The sequence below is a fragment of the Miniopterus schreibersii genome, assembly GCF_964146895.1.
Source record: "Miniopterus schreibersii genome assembly, chromosome: 8".
Classification (NCBI taxonomy): domain Eukaryota; kingdom Metazoa; phylum Chordata; class Mammalia; order Chiroptera; family Miniopteridae; genus Miniopterus; species Miniopterus schreibersii.
The window spans coordinates 15,733,583-15,750,320 of NC_138109.1; the positions used below are offsets into that span (position 1 = coordinate 15,733,583).

The window sequence follows — 16,738 nt, forward strand, 5'->3', positions numbered from 1 at the left end:
GCTCCAGGTATTTCATTGGAACTTTATTTTTATTTTATTTATTTTTTATTTTTTTAATCCTCACCTGAGGATGTTTTTTCCATTGCTTTTCAGAGAGAGAGAGAGAAAGAGAGAGAAAGAGCAACATCATGAGAGAGACACATTGATGGGTTGCCTCCCTCATGCACCCCAGCTGGGCCGGGCATTGAGCCTGCAACCCAGGTACGTGCCCTTGACTAGAATTGAACCCACGACCCTTCAGTCCGAGGGCTGACGCTCTAACCACTGAGCCAAATCAGCTACGGTTCATTGGAACTTTAAAATGTTTTTTGAGCCCTGGCGGGTGTGGCTCAGTTGGTTGAGCATCATCCCATGCACTAAAAGGTCGCCAGTTCGATTCCAGGTCAGGGCACATGCCAGGTTGCAGGTCCAGGTCAGGGTGCATACAGAAGACAACTGATGGATGTTCCTGACATTGATGTTTCTGTCTCTCCCTCTTTCTTTCTCTCTTTCTAAAACCAATAAAACCATTTTAAATATTTGCTGAATGAGTGAGTGAATAACAGAAGCAGGCAGGGGCAGTTGTGAAGAATACCAGAACACAAATGTGGTGCCAAAATGGTTACATTCAGCAGCTTTGCTTTGTTTTGTTTTGCCCATTGTGCGCTAGGATCTAGGTTATGTTCTGATGGTACAAAGATGTGAAGGTATATAGATTCTGCCTTGAAAAGCTTAGAACATGACAGTGCCTAACTGTGTGGTGAGTGTTAACTAGAGGTGTGTTATAATGTAGGTAAGGGACTGAACAATTCTATTTTGGTAGATGGTGAAGGAAGGTATTACAGAGAAAATGATTTTAGAACTTGTTCTCGAGTAATGAATTCATTGGTTAGACCAGTTGCTGTTTGTTTTTTAAATATATCTTTATTGATTTCAGAGAGAGGAAGGAAGAGGGAGAGAGAGAGAAACATCAGTGATGAGAGTCATTGACCGGCTGCCTCCTGCACACCCCAGACTGGGGATCGAGCCCGAAACCCTGGGCTTGTGCCCTGACCGGGAATCAAACCCTGATCGCCTGGATCCTAGGCCGACGCTCAACTGGGCTAGACCAGTTGCTGTTAAGGTATGCTAGCCAGGGGTCATCTTAAGCATAGGAATGGGTATGTGAAAGTATAAGGTGTGTGTCTGGGGAGGACTGAGTAGTCTGATATGCCTAGAGGGTATTGCAGTTGGTTTTTTAACATTTTTTTATTCAGATACCCCCCTCTAGAAAATTTGAGAAGAGCAGCAGATTTTCAGCCCAGAAAAACTACAGACAAGCAGACATGCATATAATTTTAGAAAGTTATGGGATACTTAGGGGTCGGGGGCTCTGGATCCCTGGGGTTGAGTAGCTGAAGAGTTACAATGACTGCTGAAAGGAAAGGTTGATGGCTAGGTGCTGAGAAGGACACAGAATGCTTTACTAAAGAATTCAGGCTTCCTGGGGATGGGATGGATGTGGGGTGGAGGGGATCAGTGGGGTTAAAAAGGGGGTATCTGTAATGGTCTCAACAATAAAGGTAAAGAAACATTAAAAAAAAAAAGGGGGGGTTCAGGCTTTTGCCCTGGCTGGTGTGGCTCTGTTGGTTGGAGTGCCTCCCTTGCACCAAAGGGTTCTGGGTTTGATTCTTTGTCAGGGCACATACCCATGTTGTGGATTCGATTCCTGGTCAGGGCGCATACTCAGGCAACTGATATATGTTTCTCTTTCCTTTCCTCTCTAAAATCAATAAAAGCATGTCCTTGGGTGATGATTAAAAAAGAATTCAGACTTTTGATTCGGGAATTGGTAACTATTAAATGTTTTTAAGCAAGTAATTGACATGATCTGTTTTGAAATGGTGGCCATTCCCATTTGACAGTTGAAGAAATTATGGCTCAGAGAGATTAACTAAATGCCACCAAAGTACCAAATAAATAATGGAAGAGATCTGGAACCCCAGATATATTTCGACTCCAAAGCTCAGGATCATAATTTCTGCCTTATAGGTTCTTTAATGCCTAATGACCTCTTTTTTTGTCTCCCTTTCTGACAGAATGAGTTAAGTTATCTGCAGCATGATAAAAGGATAGAGTGGGCTAGACCCCTCAGAGTGTTAAAAGTTTGGAATAGCAGGCGTGGGAAAAGTAAGGGGAGCCAACCAGAGATGAGCAAAAAGGCTGCTGGACACAAATTACCTAGTAGTCCACCCATTCTGTTTCTTAAATCCTCAATAAGACAACATTTCTTGAATACTGTTGATATGGGCCTTAGAAGACATGCTATGCTGTAATGGAAGGCACTGATGCCATCATCTCTGAGCAAGTCACAAGTCTTGTGCTTTGATTTTCTCATCTCTAAAAGGGTCTGCATTAGTTGATCTCTCAAATTCTAGGATTTTATGATTTACAACAAAACACATTCCAAGGGGTTTTAGGAGGGGAAGTGTGTTTAATGGCTGTTTGATTTTTTTAAGGAAGAGGTGGTTGAAATATACAACTTTCAGATTCAAGCTTGGTTTTCAGTTTAACTTCTCTATTGTTTAAAGCACTAGGTGTTTATTTTGACAATTTGAAAATTGCATATTTACTCAAAATATAGTTCCAGCTTTAGCACTTCCTAGCTGTTGAATATCCAAGTCAGCTAACTTCTTTATACTTTCGTGTCCTCATTTATAAAATAGGAACACTAACAGTTTCTTCAGAGGTATCAGATGAGAATAATGGATGTAAGAGGTCTTTGTAAACTGTTTAATGTTTAATAAATATGAGAAAACTTACTCCCTCTGATAAAGGAAAAGGGAATAGTACTTTGAAAAGGGGATAGTCTCCCTACTAAAATACCATTCCCATTTCAAATTGGATTCCTTGTGATCAGTGCTGCATGAGGAAGGGAGCACTGGTTTAAAGTGCATCCTTTGATTCTGGAGTACTGAGTGGTAAGGGAAGTCTCTCAGGGTGTGAACTGTCAGTGCACTGAGTTTAGAAATTTATTTCTAGTATGTAATGTTGCTGGGTGTTTTTTCATGTATCCATTTAAAATAGAATCTAATCTTGAATAAAATTTGTGCCTTAAAGAAATTCCATTGTTAAAGATTCTCTGCATTCTCTCAATGTATTTTATTTAAAGGTAGATAACAATTTTATAATTGTTGAAAGAACAGTGCATTGCTTGGTTTGTTTCCTCTATGGATAGCTAATTCTTATAGAACTCATTTAATCTCTTACAGAGGACTCCCTAGCCCAGCATTTACCCTGCATATGCTATCTACTTGAAAACCAGTGTACTTGATTTTCCCTACCGAGCTGCTTACTCTCTGCTTTGCACTTTGGTTGGCAACACAGTGTCGAAAATTGGTATAAAGGCCCTGGCCAGTGTGGCTCTGTTGGTTAAGCGTTGTCCCAGGCACCAAGAGATCACTGGTTGAATTCCCTGTCAGGGCACATGCCCAGTTTGTGGACTTGATCCCCAGTAGGGGGCGTGTAGGAAGCAGCCAATTGATGTTTCTCTCTCATTGATGTTTCTCTCTCTCTCTCCCTCTCCCTTCCTCTCGCTCTAAAAATCAATAAAAATGTATTTTTAAAAAATTGGTATAAGTGGTTAATTCTTCATCCTTTCCTTGAGTGATCCCAAAACACTTTGTTCTTATCTCTGCAGGGCACTCTTTTTTTCTCCCTACCAAATAATACCTGTATATGCAAATAAATGGAGTTAAAGATTCCTATGTTGTTTCAATTTTTTAATCATTACAAATGGTAAATAGTTATTACAAATAATGCTACGCATAGGTTTTTGTACCTGTATTGTTTTTCTTAATATGAAATTAATTAGCAGGTATGAACATTTATATATTGCTTTATTGGTATTACTAAATTGTTTGCGAACATTAGTACTCTAATTTTCAGTGCTACTATCAGTTTACAGTATTTGTTTATTCACAACCAACATTACTAATAATGGATTTTAATATTTAAAAATAAATATATTTCCAGTTTAATAGTTATAAATGTTGGATAATATCCCACATGCCAAGGACTCAAAATGGAGGTTGCATTGGCATGCCCTCCTTGGAACACACCCATTGAATCTCCTTTTCCAGTGATTTTCTTTCTCCTAAACTCTAAGAATCCCCATGATACTTGCAACCAGGGGACCAATGGTAGCGGCAGCTCATTCTGGGCTAACCCCCTGAATCTGTCGCCAAGGTCCTCTTTTCTCTGAATTTCCAGTGAGCTAACAGCTGCCCTGCCTTGGCTCACTTCTTTCCCACCACATTTCTAGAGAGCCAAAGCAATCCCACCTAGGCTCTCTCTAGTGGCTTCTTCTATCCTAGGCCCGCCCTTGTTTGTCCCCAACTTTAATAAACGTACTCTTAAAATAAAAAATTTTTAAAATGGCGGTTGCACTAATTTCCAAGTATGCCTATTTCAATTATATACTCAGGGCCCAGGGAAATGACCACCAGTTGGGTCCATAGACCCAGTGGGCTCATCATGGGCTGAATCTTAGGCCAGGACTCAATTTATTTCTTGTTCCTCATAAGTCCATGATGACACTTCCAAACTCCAGATGTCAGTGTCAACCTGTCCTCAAAATGTTAGTGGTCCTGTTTTCCCAGTTTACAATTACTTGAATGAATGGCCATAAGTAGGGCCAGCTACATTACTTGTGTGCCCAGTACTTCTGTATGGAGAATGAGCAAGGGAATTTGCCCACCAAAAGTGCCATGGTTCCCCCAGCCCAGGCAGGTAAAGAATGGCCAGGTCGGGCCAGAGGATGTGGCCAAGAACTCCCTCCTGGGAAAGCAGGAGGAGGTGGATCATGTGTGTGAGCTGAGGCTTCAAATCCAGTCCCCAGCACGTTTCATTTTCCCTATCAGACTTCACTTACAGAACACAAATTTATAGATGAAGTTATTAAGAATTTCAGGACAATGACAGCAGAGCATTAAACTTCAAGTGCAGAGGCCTTCTGAGTGTGGAGTCCGTCAGACCTATGGCATATGGCATCTTAGAGCCATAGGTTTCTTAGGGAATTTTTTTTTTTTTTAATCCTCACCCAAGGATATTTTTTCCATTGCTTTTTCAGAGAGAATAGAAGGGAAAGAGAGAGAGAAACATCGATGTGAGAGATGCATTGATTGGTCACCTCCCGCACACACCCTGACCAGTGCTAGGGATCAAGCCTGGAACTGAGATAATGTGCCCTTGACCGGAATTGAACCCGAGATCCTTTAGTCCTCGGGTCAACACTCTAACCACTGAGCCAAATCGGCTAAGGCTCTTAGGGAATTATTATTCTTGCTTTGGTGTTACCGGTTTCTTTCTGCTGGGTAACTGGCCTCTTTCCATCAGTGGGTTCAAGATCTGAAACTGGCTAAGGTCCAGAAACAGGTGTGTGGTTCTAGTTTTTTATTGGGGTAACTGCCCTTAGCATCTTGATCTTATATCCTTGATTTCTTTTGGTGTTACTGTGGATGAAAAAGGGGCACTAAAAGTAACCTCACAGGGTGATCTGATCATAAATTCCTAACTGAGTAAGTCATGGTGGGTAGTCATGCCCCAGGCCTGTGACTTCTTTAGTAAAAGGTTTAAGCAAGCCCTGTTTATTGTTCTTGTGCATCTAGGTTAACACACCTTTGAAATGCCAGAGTAACTCTCTTTATTACTATTCTTAACACTGGTGCCCCCTCACTGGCACATTCCTTATGCTACCCTCCTGGCTATTCCAAGGAACATAACCATTTGATGGGTTTTCTGACCACTTCAGCAAGCCTACTTCCCCAAGCCTTTTGATCCCTTCCCTCCAGTGTCTGCCACTGCAGTTGCCACGTTACTTAACACGGACCATCACTTTTCCAACTTTTAGGAACCATTCTAGTGGTGGTAAGTTCACACTATATCTTGAGGTTTTTGCCGGAGAATCATCATACCTGTCCCTTTTTATTTTTATGTTCTGGTTCTCGTGTTCAAGGACCCTCAGAATTTGCTCACATTTGTACTCCCCTGGTACATGCTGGCTAAGTCTCTCCAGTAGCTCTCTTAGGTTATAGTTCCTTTCTGATCTTATCAGGCACACCACTGACCTACTATAAGTTAAAGACCTATGAGCCAGGGGGCATTGTTTTAGTAAGCAGGTTGGGGAGTCCTCTGCATTATCTTCAAGTGAGAAGAGAGTACTAGCTAGCTCTTATAGCTCTTACATGGCCACTTTTTGTAAGTCTGAAGGGGTTAAGGTGTATTTGAGTATTTGAGATTTTGGAGGGGTTTCAACTCTGTTGTCTCCATCTTGTGGATTAGAATCTCTTTTTCCCAGTGTCCTGATGTTGGCATAGCACACTTCCCTAGCTGAGAGTTAATTTTTTTTTTTTTTTTAGAGGAAAAACATCCCTCCCCCTTTTTTTCTTTTAAATGTCTATTGATTACAGAGAGAGGAAGAGAGAAAGAGAGAAACATCAATGATGAGAAAGTCAATGACCAGCTGCCTCCTGCACAACCCTCCCCTCGCCCCCCACCGGGGATGGAGCTGGAAACCCCAGCATGTGCCCTGACTGGGAATCATACCGAGACCTCCTGGATCCTAGGCCGATGCTCGACTGCTGAGCCATGCCTGGCCGGGCTGAGAGTTAACTTTCAATCTTTTTTGGAGCTGGGCTACTTTGATGAGCCTGGTCTTCAGCTTTTTCTGTCCTGCTGCCACAGAAAACAAGCCTCTTTGTACATTGACCTAGGAGGTCCTGTGGCTTTCATATTTGACTTTCAATGGACTGTTAATAACTCTTAGCTTTTTGTTATCTTTTTCTAGAGCATCAATTGAATTTAACAATGGCTATTCAATTCCATTGTCATTATAGTTAGTTTTCCGCTTTCTCTTCAGGTGCCTGATACATCCAGTCAACTAGAGTATTCCCTTCCATAGATAGACAGTCGCTACTTATCACTGGTGAAAGTTTAAGAATTAGACCAGCACTTTGTGCCAGGGATTGTCTGTGTTACACCCACCACCAGTGATGGAGTCCTTATTGCCATCTAGTCTGAGCGACTGAACTCCAGAACCACATTATATTGCCAATTTTCAAGATCACATGTGGCACCAGCTGTTCGTAGGTGCTGTTCTCTGAAAAACACTCTGAGTTGGAGTTTAATATTCAGACTGCTTATTAGGGAATGCCCTTGGGATCCAGACCATGAAAGAGATCGGAAGCAAGGTGGGCGCACTTGATCCTTCTCTTAATTAAGGGCGAGGGAGGTTGGGCATCTATACTTAGTCAAATTTCTTTCAAAACACTTTTTTGCCTTATTTTCGTATTTGATTATTCTAAACTTGTAACTTCCTAAACCATCCTCCTATATTTAAAAAAAACTCCTACTTTTGTTAGGCAAACCAATTCCTTCCTTCTAAGATATTCTCATATCCTTTCTCAGGTGTTTATGTGAGTTTGGGAGGTGTTTCTTTTCATTTTTGTAACATAAAAATTTGCCTTTTCTCATACATTCTAGTAAAATTCAAGATGGGGTTTGGAAAGGGAACTTATGTGAGGAAACTGAGAATGATATATTTTAAAATGAAAATTGTCCTTAAATATTTTATGATATTTTTATATTATGAATCTGTATTTCAGCCCCTTGAATACAAATCCCAGTTGGCAATGTTCTCACTTAATAAGTTGTACATTTCTATGATGTTCTAGTTTTAAACTATAATCACTGTTACTAATTAGATTTATTTTTTTCAAAAAAGATGATGGATTTTATGTTTTATTTACTATTTTCTCATTTTAGAAACTATACCTTACCTCCCTAACCTGGTTCCAGTAGTGGCATGGAAGATCTATTTGGTGAGTATTACCTACATTTTTTTTTTTTAGTAAATGATATTTGTGTTATATCCTTACCTCAATTAAAGCTTTGAGAGTAAATTAATTTTTTTCATGTTCAGTATGCTACTCTCTTAATTAGTGGTTCTCAAACTTTTGATGTGAGGATCCCTTTATACTCTTTTTTTTTTTTTTTAAATATATCTTTATTGATTTCAGAGAGAGGAAGGGAGAGGGAGAGACAGAGATAGAAACATCAATGATGAGAGAGTCATTGATCGAGCCCGCAACCTGGGCGTGTGCCCTGACCGGGAATTGAACCCCTATCACCTGGATCCTAGGTCAACGCTCAACCGCTGAGCCACGCCCGGCCGGGCCCTTTATACTCTTAAATATAATTGAGGGCCCCAAAGAGCTTTATTTATATGACTTATATTTGTTGATATTTACAATATTACAAATTAAAGCTCAGAAAATTTGAAAATACTAATTCATCTAAAATAACATTAATAGCCATGGCCAGTGTGGCTTAATGGTTAGATCGTCAGCCCACACACTGAAGGGTCACAGGTTCGATTCCCGGTCAAGGGCATGTATCTAGGTTGCAGGTTCCTACCTTGGCCCTAGTTGGGGTGCCTGCAGGAGGCAACTGATTGATGTTTCTCACATCAGTGTTTCCCTCTTCTCCCTCCCTTCCACTCGCTAAAAATCAATGGAAAAAATACCCTTGAGTGATGAGTAAAAAAGTAGTAAAATAACATTAATAAACCCTTTATATATTAGTAACTTTTTTTTAGTTTATTGATTTTTAGAGAGAGAGGAAGGGAGAGAGGAAGAAAGAAACATCAATTGGCTGCCTCCTGCATGCCCACTGCCAGAGATTGAGCTCACAACTCAGGCATGTGCCCTGACCAGGAATCAAACTGGCAACCTTTTGATGCACAGGAGGGTGCCCAACCAACTGACCCACACTAGCCAGGGCTATAAGTAGCATTTTTAAAAACAACTCCCCCCAAAACAAAAAAATTAGAAGAATAGCATTATTTTACATTTTTTGCAAAAGTTTTTAATGTCTGGTATTAATAGAAGACAGCTGGATTTATGTATCTGTTTCTGCATTCGGTCTGTTGTGTTATCACATACCATGTAGTCTCTGGAAAATTGACTATACAGTTGGAAGATAATGAGAGTGAAAAGACAAATAACCTCTTTGTATTATTATAAATAATAGTTCTAACCTTGCTGTTAGGGATCCCCAGTGGACCCTGGACCATACTTTGAGAGCTGCTGCTCTAGAATGTTAGTTGATACAAATAAAACAAGAACCATTTGGTGCTCACTTCGGCAGCACATACAGTATACTAAAATTGGAATGATACAGAGAAGATTAGCATGGCCCTTGCACAAGGATGACGTGCAAATTCGTAAAGTGTTCCATATTATTAACAGTCTCCAGTGTAAAAGCTTTTCACATTTAGGGCACATAGGATATTGTGCTGCACTTTCTTAAGGTGGAAAACAAAATCTTCCCATATAACAAGAGCTGGTATTTGCCCAGTATACATTATAATATTGACTCTGTTCTCTAGTGAATTGTCATTTCCTGTTCACTTGTGTTTTTCTGTTGGTAATTGGGTCTGTGATGTGCTATATATGCTTTTACTAAATTCTATTTAGACAGCTCAGTTTTAGAAATGTTTTATATTTTTGTGATATAATTTGATTTGGTATGATTTTATGCATTACTATTTAGTTATTACACTTTAATAAAATATGGCCAATTAATTTTCCAAAAAACCCCCACAAAACAAAACAACCATTTGGCAAGTTAAAATAAGAAAATTTAAATTCTCTACCTAACAGCATGGTGGTTAAGGGAATATAAATCTCGATAAACAGAGGTTTAGTATCCACCTTTTTTACTAAAATGGCAGTTACTGTGTATTGAACTCCATTTTCCTAATGACTCTAATTTCAAAGAGAGATACAGTCTAGGATATACAATTATAAAAAAATTATAGACTAGGAAGTCTAATTAGGAAGTACTTCCCACTTAAAATATACATCAGCAAAAAAGGAGCCAGAGAAAATTTTCCTTGTTTAACTTCAGCACGCATGCTGGAGGAACATTTTGAGTCAGGCATTTGGTGATTTTTTTTACCAAATGGGAAAAGTCTGAATCTCCTTTAATGCCAGTGTCACTTGAAGAAGTATAATAAAAATGTTCCCAAGTATATTTTCTACTCATGCCCAATTACCACAGATGGCTGTGGTTAGGCACTTTGGCCTATTTGTACAAGTAATCAGATAGCTCAGAATAATAGCTCTTGTCTTGGCTTTGAGAAAACTTTTTTTTTTCCCCTTCCAATTTTTAGAGAGAAAGGAAGGGGGGAGGGAGAGAGAGAGAAAGAGAGAAACATCAATGTGAGAAAGAAACATCAATTGGTTGCCTCTTGTAATGTAGGTATGTACCCTGACTGGGAATCAAATCCACAACCTTTGGTGTATGGGACCATGCTCCAAACAACTGAGCCTCTCAGCCAAGGCCAGAAGACTATTCTGGAAAACCTTGCAAAATCAGAATTTCTCCTTTGACTTTAATGACCCTAAATGGCTTCTTTAGGACCTTGGCTTTTTTTTTTGCCCCTGAAGGGAGGGTACTTTACATTACATCTAGTTCCTTAGTGAAATCCTTATTTTGAACACCAGAGGGCAGACAGTAATTTATTTATAAATTTCTAGTTTCATTACCAAGTTAATTCTTGAGAGGATTATTTATGAACAATTTAGTAAATCGAGTTGATTGTAGTTGCCTGGTGACAAATCCTAAAGAACACATCTATATGACCAATGAGAGTAACATACAATAACTGCAAAGATTTTTACGGGAAACTTGTTTTTCTCTCTGACATTCTGCATCACCTAACACAAGCATAACTTTAATTTAAGCTAATTAAATTTATGTTAAATTAAATATAACTAACTAGAGAATACCAAAGTGAGGAGTTGCTATGGAAGTTAAAGTTGGCCAGTAGTCGATTGAAATGTGCTTTTGATCACTAATATGAGAAAAAAGTTGTGTTCTGTGCTAGTGAGATTTTTCGTCTAATACTTTAAATCTTGGAATTTGTAAATTAGTTAACATTTGTGTTCCTCATGTGGATTTTAGAAATAATGGAAATGATTCAGAGTTATATACTTAAGAGCCAGTCTCATTCTCTGTCTCCTCCATTTCTTCTTCAAATGCTATATTGATTTTTTCTTAGTTGTTTACAAAACATCCATTGAGCTATATAGGTCACTCATTGCCATTTGACAAAGTAAACATTCTGAATGTAAATTGAGTTTTGTTTCTAAGAAGATGGCGTCTGTATAAGATGGTGAGAATTTTGTTACAGTTGGGTTCGCGAACAGTTATATAGATATATTGAAAAAGAATTATGTTTTCTATTCTAAAATAAACTTCCAAACTTTAGAAAGTTGCTTTTTAAAAAACTATAGTGCCAGTATTATTATGACCATCAATTACCTGGAGAGTTTTATAATCTGAATTCTTTACGTATTTTCCTACCTTTATTTTATTTGAAGCTTTTTAAAGATGGAGAGTAAATTGAAAACCTTCCCTATTGAAAATACGGATTAGGCAGTGAATTATTAGAAAATTAATATTAAGTGAACATTAGTTTTCCCTTTGGTATATAAATAAAAGTTTATCCATGTATCAGAAAAATTAATACAAATAAAAATGAAATGAGGAATTTTTATCAAGTTCCAATGGCACCATCCTAGGGCCTCTAGGACCTTTCCTACATAGATAAATGCTTACACATTTTATTATAGTTTAAAATTCATTAATTTTGTTAGTATTAACATTTGTAAATACCATTACTGATCACATTGGAAAAGTCTTTAAATCTTGGAAAGCTGTAAAACTCATTCTGGTGGATATGTTTTCCAAATTTTTAATTTTCTCTTGAAAGTTTTACTTAATATCATTGACAGTGCATACTCAGGTTTTGTTTTGTTTTTAGTAACAGTCTTACTTTATTCAATTTTGAGAAAATATCTGTCATATATCTAAGTATGAATAACATAATTTATCATTCAAGCTTTCATTTGAAAATGGTATTTTATGAAAAAAACTGGCTAGTTCAGCTTGCAACTCAGTTATGCAAGTGCCTTTCCTGAAAGTAACAATTGAACTTAAGTATATGCTTTATGCATACTTATCATTTCATCACACAGAATAATAAAAGACATGTACCAAAGGGTTGAGAGTTATTAAAACTAATAATTTTTTTATTTTTATCAAGGACATTCTTAAAGCTGGCATTATTTTTAATTTCAATTACATAGTGGTGAAGAATATGAGGCCTCTTACAATTTGGTGCTACTGCCTCGATTTGTGTTAAGGGACCAGCAGCTTTGCTCACCGTTGCTTTTGGACCAGCAGTGCAAATGTCAACACAGTGAAAAAGGCAAATAACTTTTTAGTATTATTAAGTATATAGTTGTACCCCTTGACTCCTAAAAGGATCTCGGGGGACCCCAGGAATCAGTGGACCATACTTGCTTCAGCTTCCTGAGGTTCATAGAGTTTCTTCTGTGGAGGTCATGAGCAAAGTCAAGACTTAGTCCTGGAAATTGTATTGGACAGGGCTTCAGTGTGGACCAGGCTTTGGACATTTGGCAGAAATAGGTCAGAGGGAGTGAGCAGTTCTGTGGTATTTCCTAAATTGAGTGTCACCTACCTACAGCTGTAGGATAAAGTATTTCTGTGGGGTGAAATGAGTGTTCTGAGCTCATTAGGCAAGTTAATATTTTGAGAAGAAATTCACCAGCATTTAGTCAAGACAAACTGATGGCCAGGCTCACCTGGGCACTATGTACTTATCTTTGAGAGGAAGATAAATGGCAGCAGAGGTCTTGGTGATGACCACCTTCAGTGTCCCTTGAGTTACACAGCTCCAGTCTGGATAGGTGCTCCTCAATGTGTAGTACAACGGCTGTCATCCTGGGATATTCCTAGTTACCTGGCGACTCTGCTTCTCTCCTGTGTTTCCTAAAACTTACACCTTCCTCTTTCTTGATTACCAATAGCCTCTTCAACCTCCTGGAATAATTTTCTAATTTTTACGTCTTTTTTCTTTAGCTTTACCTCCTGGAAGATTTCTTTATCTCCTATTAAATTTTTCCTTTTTACTATTTCGTTTTAATTTCTAGGAGGTCTTTTTTTATTCGCTGAATGTTTCTTTCATAATACTCTTTCACTGTTTCAACACATTTTCTTGCTTCCTTTGTCTCTTTTCCCCCAGAGTTGCTTTTCTCTGTTTCGATCTCTTTTATGTTAGAGTTTTCCTCTGATGTCTAGTAATAATTAGGTATCTGCTTGTGATTAAGAGTGGGAAGCTTTAAATTAGAAGCTTTAGATGCATAGGCTGGTTGCCTTTGGGCCTTACTGTAGGGTGAACTTTTTGTTCCTGTTGTTGAGAAACTTCTCCATGCCAGTATCATGGTCCAAGAGGCAGAGCCTTCCCATCATTGTTTAGATGGGGTGAGGGGTGAAGAGGGTCGGTGCGGGTTGCTGCAGTCAGTATTAATTGTGCATGTGTTCACTTACTCCCTTCAGTTTTTAGTACTGTATTCCTACCAACAACTGACTTTGGTGTCCCCTAGTCCAGAGACCATTTGTTTTTTGTTTTTTTAATCCTCACCCGATGGTATTTTTTCCATTGCTTTTCAGAGAGAGTGGGAGGGGTGAGGAGAGAGGGAGGGAGGGAGAGGGGGGTGGAGAGAGGGGGGAGAAACTTCGATGTGAGAGAGACACATCAATTGGCTGCCTCCTGCACGTGCCCTTGGCCAGAATCGTACCTGGGACCCTCTGTAGTACCCTTCCTTCCACAGAAGTGAACACAATTTGTTAAAAAAAATTTTTTTGGTATATGTTTGATGAAATAATTTAATGAAATAGATTTTTAATATGAATTTTGAATTTGAAACTAGATTATTCATAGGCATGATGTTCTGGAAACAGATTTACATGGTAATTTCTCCTTTAGATTAGAATTTATATCACATAGGATATAGGAGAAGCAGTTTGTTGAGGTAGAAAACAGAAGCTACATCCTAAACAAATGAAGTCAGTTGTTTTCTTCATATTCTGTATCTGAATTTATAAATTATTATTATGTTTTAAAGGTTTTTTTCCTAGCTGTTTAAGGACATATGTTAAGGAGCCATGCTCAAAGCTAATGCACTTCACTTCAGAGTTCATGGGAAAAAATTTTGTGATGTTATGTTGTTACCATTTGAAGCTCAAAAGGTGCTAATAACACTGTCCTTCCCTCCCTTCTCTTTAAGAATGAAGGACAAAATATGAACTTAATTAGTTTTGAGATCCTTAGGGTGTAGGAGAGAAATTCCTCTGGAATTAAACAATGCCAAAAATGATGTTAATTCTATTTTTTTCCCTGTGGTTTTGAGTAGAAATTTAATATAGCATTGTTATGAACATATATTAAATGTCTTCTGTCATCTTATTTTCTGATAAGACTATAAACTTAAGGAGGGCAAGGTATTGTTGTTTTTAATGTTAATCCTTACCCGAGGGTATTTTTTCCATTGATTTTTTTTTTTTAGAGAGAGTGGAAGGGGGGAGGAGAAGAAGGGGGAAAGAGAGATCCATGTGGAAGAGAGACATGGATTGGTTGTCAGGCCAAGACTACAAGTTTTTATTTTGATGAAATCCAGTTCTTTTTTTCTTTTATGGTTAATGCTCTTTGTCTTTTTAAGTAATCTTTGCTTGGCCCTGGCCGGGTAGCTCAGTTGGTTAGAGCATCCTTCCAATGTACTAAGCGTGTGGGTTCGATCCCTGGACAGGGCACATACAAGAAGCCACCAATGAATGCGTAAATAAGTGGAACAACAAATCGATGTTTCTCTTTCTCTCCCTCCCTGTCTCTCTAAATCAATCAATAAAATAAAATTTAAAAAAAGGAAGAAATCTTTGCTTGACCCAAGGTCACAAAGATTTTTCTTTATTTTTTCTTCAAAATATTTTATAGTTTTAGATTTTACATTTAAGTCAGTGATTCTTTTTTACTTAATTTTTGGATATGGTATGAAGTTGCAAAGATTCTCTGTTGTCCACTGAATTACTTTGGCACCTTTGTTGAGTTCCTGATGAAATGAGTAATTTTCTAGGAAAATATAATTTACCAAAGTGACTCCAGAAAGAAAAATCCCAAATAGACTAAATAGTCACAGAAGAAAAGTTAAAATGTATCTAAGCCCAGTGTGCTGTAATGGGCAGTTTCATTCATAGTTTAATTATAATGCTATATCAACCACAGCAGAACAGAGAAAAATATAGAAAATGTATCCATTTATTTTATTAAGTTAGTAAAATCTTGATTAAAAGCTGACAGAGGTGGTACAAAAATAAAATTGACATTTGTCCTATCTTAATGTAGTTGTAGAAAGTCTATATAAAGTATTTGCAGGTTAAATCCAACAAATCATCATTTTTTTCTGATTACAAAAACAATTCATAATCCTACCTGAAAAATCAGAAAATATAAACTGGCATTAGGAAGGAAATTTTAAGTCACATTTGACCTTTCTACCCAGCAGTAAGTACTGATAACATTTTGTTATATCTACTTCCATGATGTTTTCCAGAGCTGTTATCTATGTAGTAGTTATACATTTTTAACATACTAATTTAGAACTGCTTTTCTCCCATTTTATATGTCAAATCTCTCCATATATTAAAAGAATATGAAAAAAAAGAATATGACCAAGAGCATTTCGTTCAAAATCTAAGGATATTATATTAAGGAATCTGTAAATAAAAGCACAAATGATATGCTCATCTCTGTATATAACAAAGTTTTTTGAAAATTCAGCTACTCCAGCCTGGCCGGTGGGGCTAAGCAGTTGAGCATCGACCTGTCATCCAGGAGATCGTGGTTTGATTCCTGGTCAGGGCACATGCCCTGTTTGCAGGCTCGATCCACAGTTGGGGCTGTGCAGGAGGCAGCCAATCAATGACTCTTTCATCATTGATGTTTCTCTCTCTCTTCCCCTCTTCTTTCCTTTCTCTGAAGTCAATAAAGACATATTTAAAGAAATAGAAAAGAAAATTCAACTACTCCGCTAAAAGCTTTTATTACACTGAGTAGGACAATTTATTTTTATTCTTACTATATTTAAGTAATAACAAGTACCTCCATTTCTAGTAATTGGTAACACTAGGACACATTTTATTTTATTTCATATTTTATTTTATTTTTTAAAATGTTTATTGATGTCAGAGAGAGGAAGGGAGCCGGAGAGAGATATAGAAACATCAGTGATGAGGGAGTCATTGATTGGCTGCCTTCTGCACACCCCCCACCAGGGATCAAGCCCACAACCTGGGCATGTGCCCTGACTGGGAATCGAACTGAGATCTGGATCATAGGTCAATGCTCAACTGCTGAGCTATGCAGGCCAGGCTAGGACACATTTTTTAAACGTTAGATGTAATCTGCTTTGACCACCACTGCCCAGTGACAGCCCATAATATGAATATTATGAATATTCTTTTGGCTCATTTTAAAAATTTTACAGTGTGCTTACATAGTCCTTAAATATGATTAAGAATAGCTTTCTGAAACCAACAGACAACTACCACACTTATCAGTGAAATACTGAAGAAATGTCCACTAGAGCAAAACAAAACAGGAATGCTCACTATTTTTCTAATTATCATTATTTTGGGAGTTCTGAGACAGTGCAGTAAGACAAACATTTGCATTTGCTCAGAGTTTTATGATGTTAAAAATGACCTTTCATGGTAGAGCTTTGACTTGACTCAAAGGTAGGTAAGTTTTTACAAGGTTGCAGTTTCAAAAATCAATGGAGTACAAAACCCGTGC

General features: G+C 37.9%; 1 protein-coding gene across 4 annotated transcripts in view; it reads left to right on the plus strand.

The window, feature by feature from the left end:
• PHACTR4 (phosphatase and actin regulator 4) overlaps window positions 1-16,738 on the plus strand; it is a 73,657-nt gene that overhangs the window by 4,276 nt on the left and 52,643 nt on the right. For all 4 annotated transcript variants that reach the window (XM_081145391.1, XM_081145392.1, XM_081145393.1 and 1 more), the window contains exon 2: window positions 7,783-7,838. In XM_081145391.1, the coding sequence (XP_081001517.1) occupies window positions 7,823-7,838 (16 nt within the window). In that variant the 5' untranslated portion in view covers window positions 7,783-7,822. The remainder of the gene's footprint in view (window positions 1-7,782; window positions 7,839-16,738) is intronic.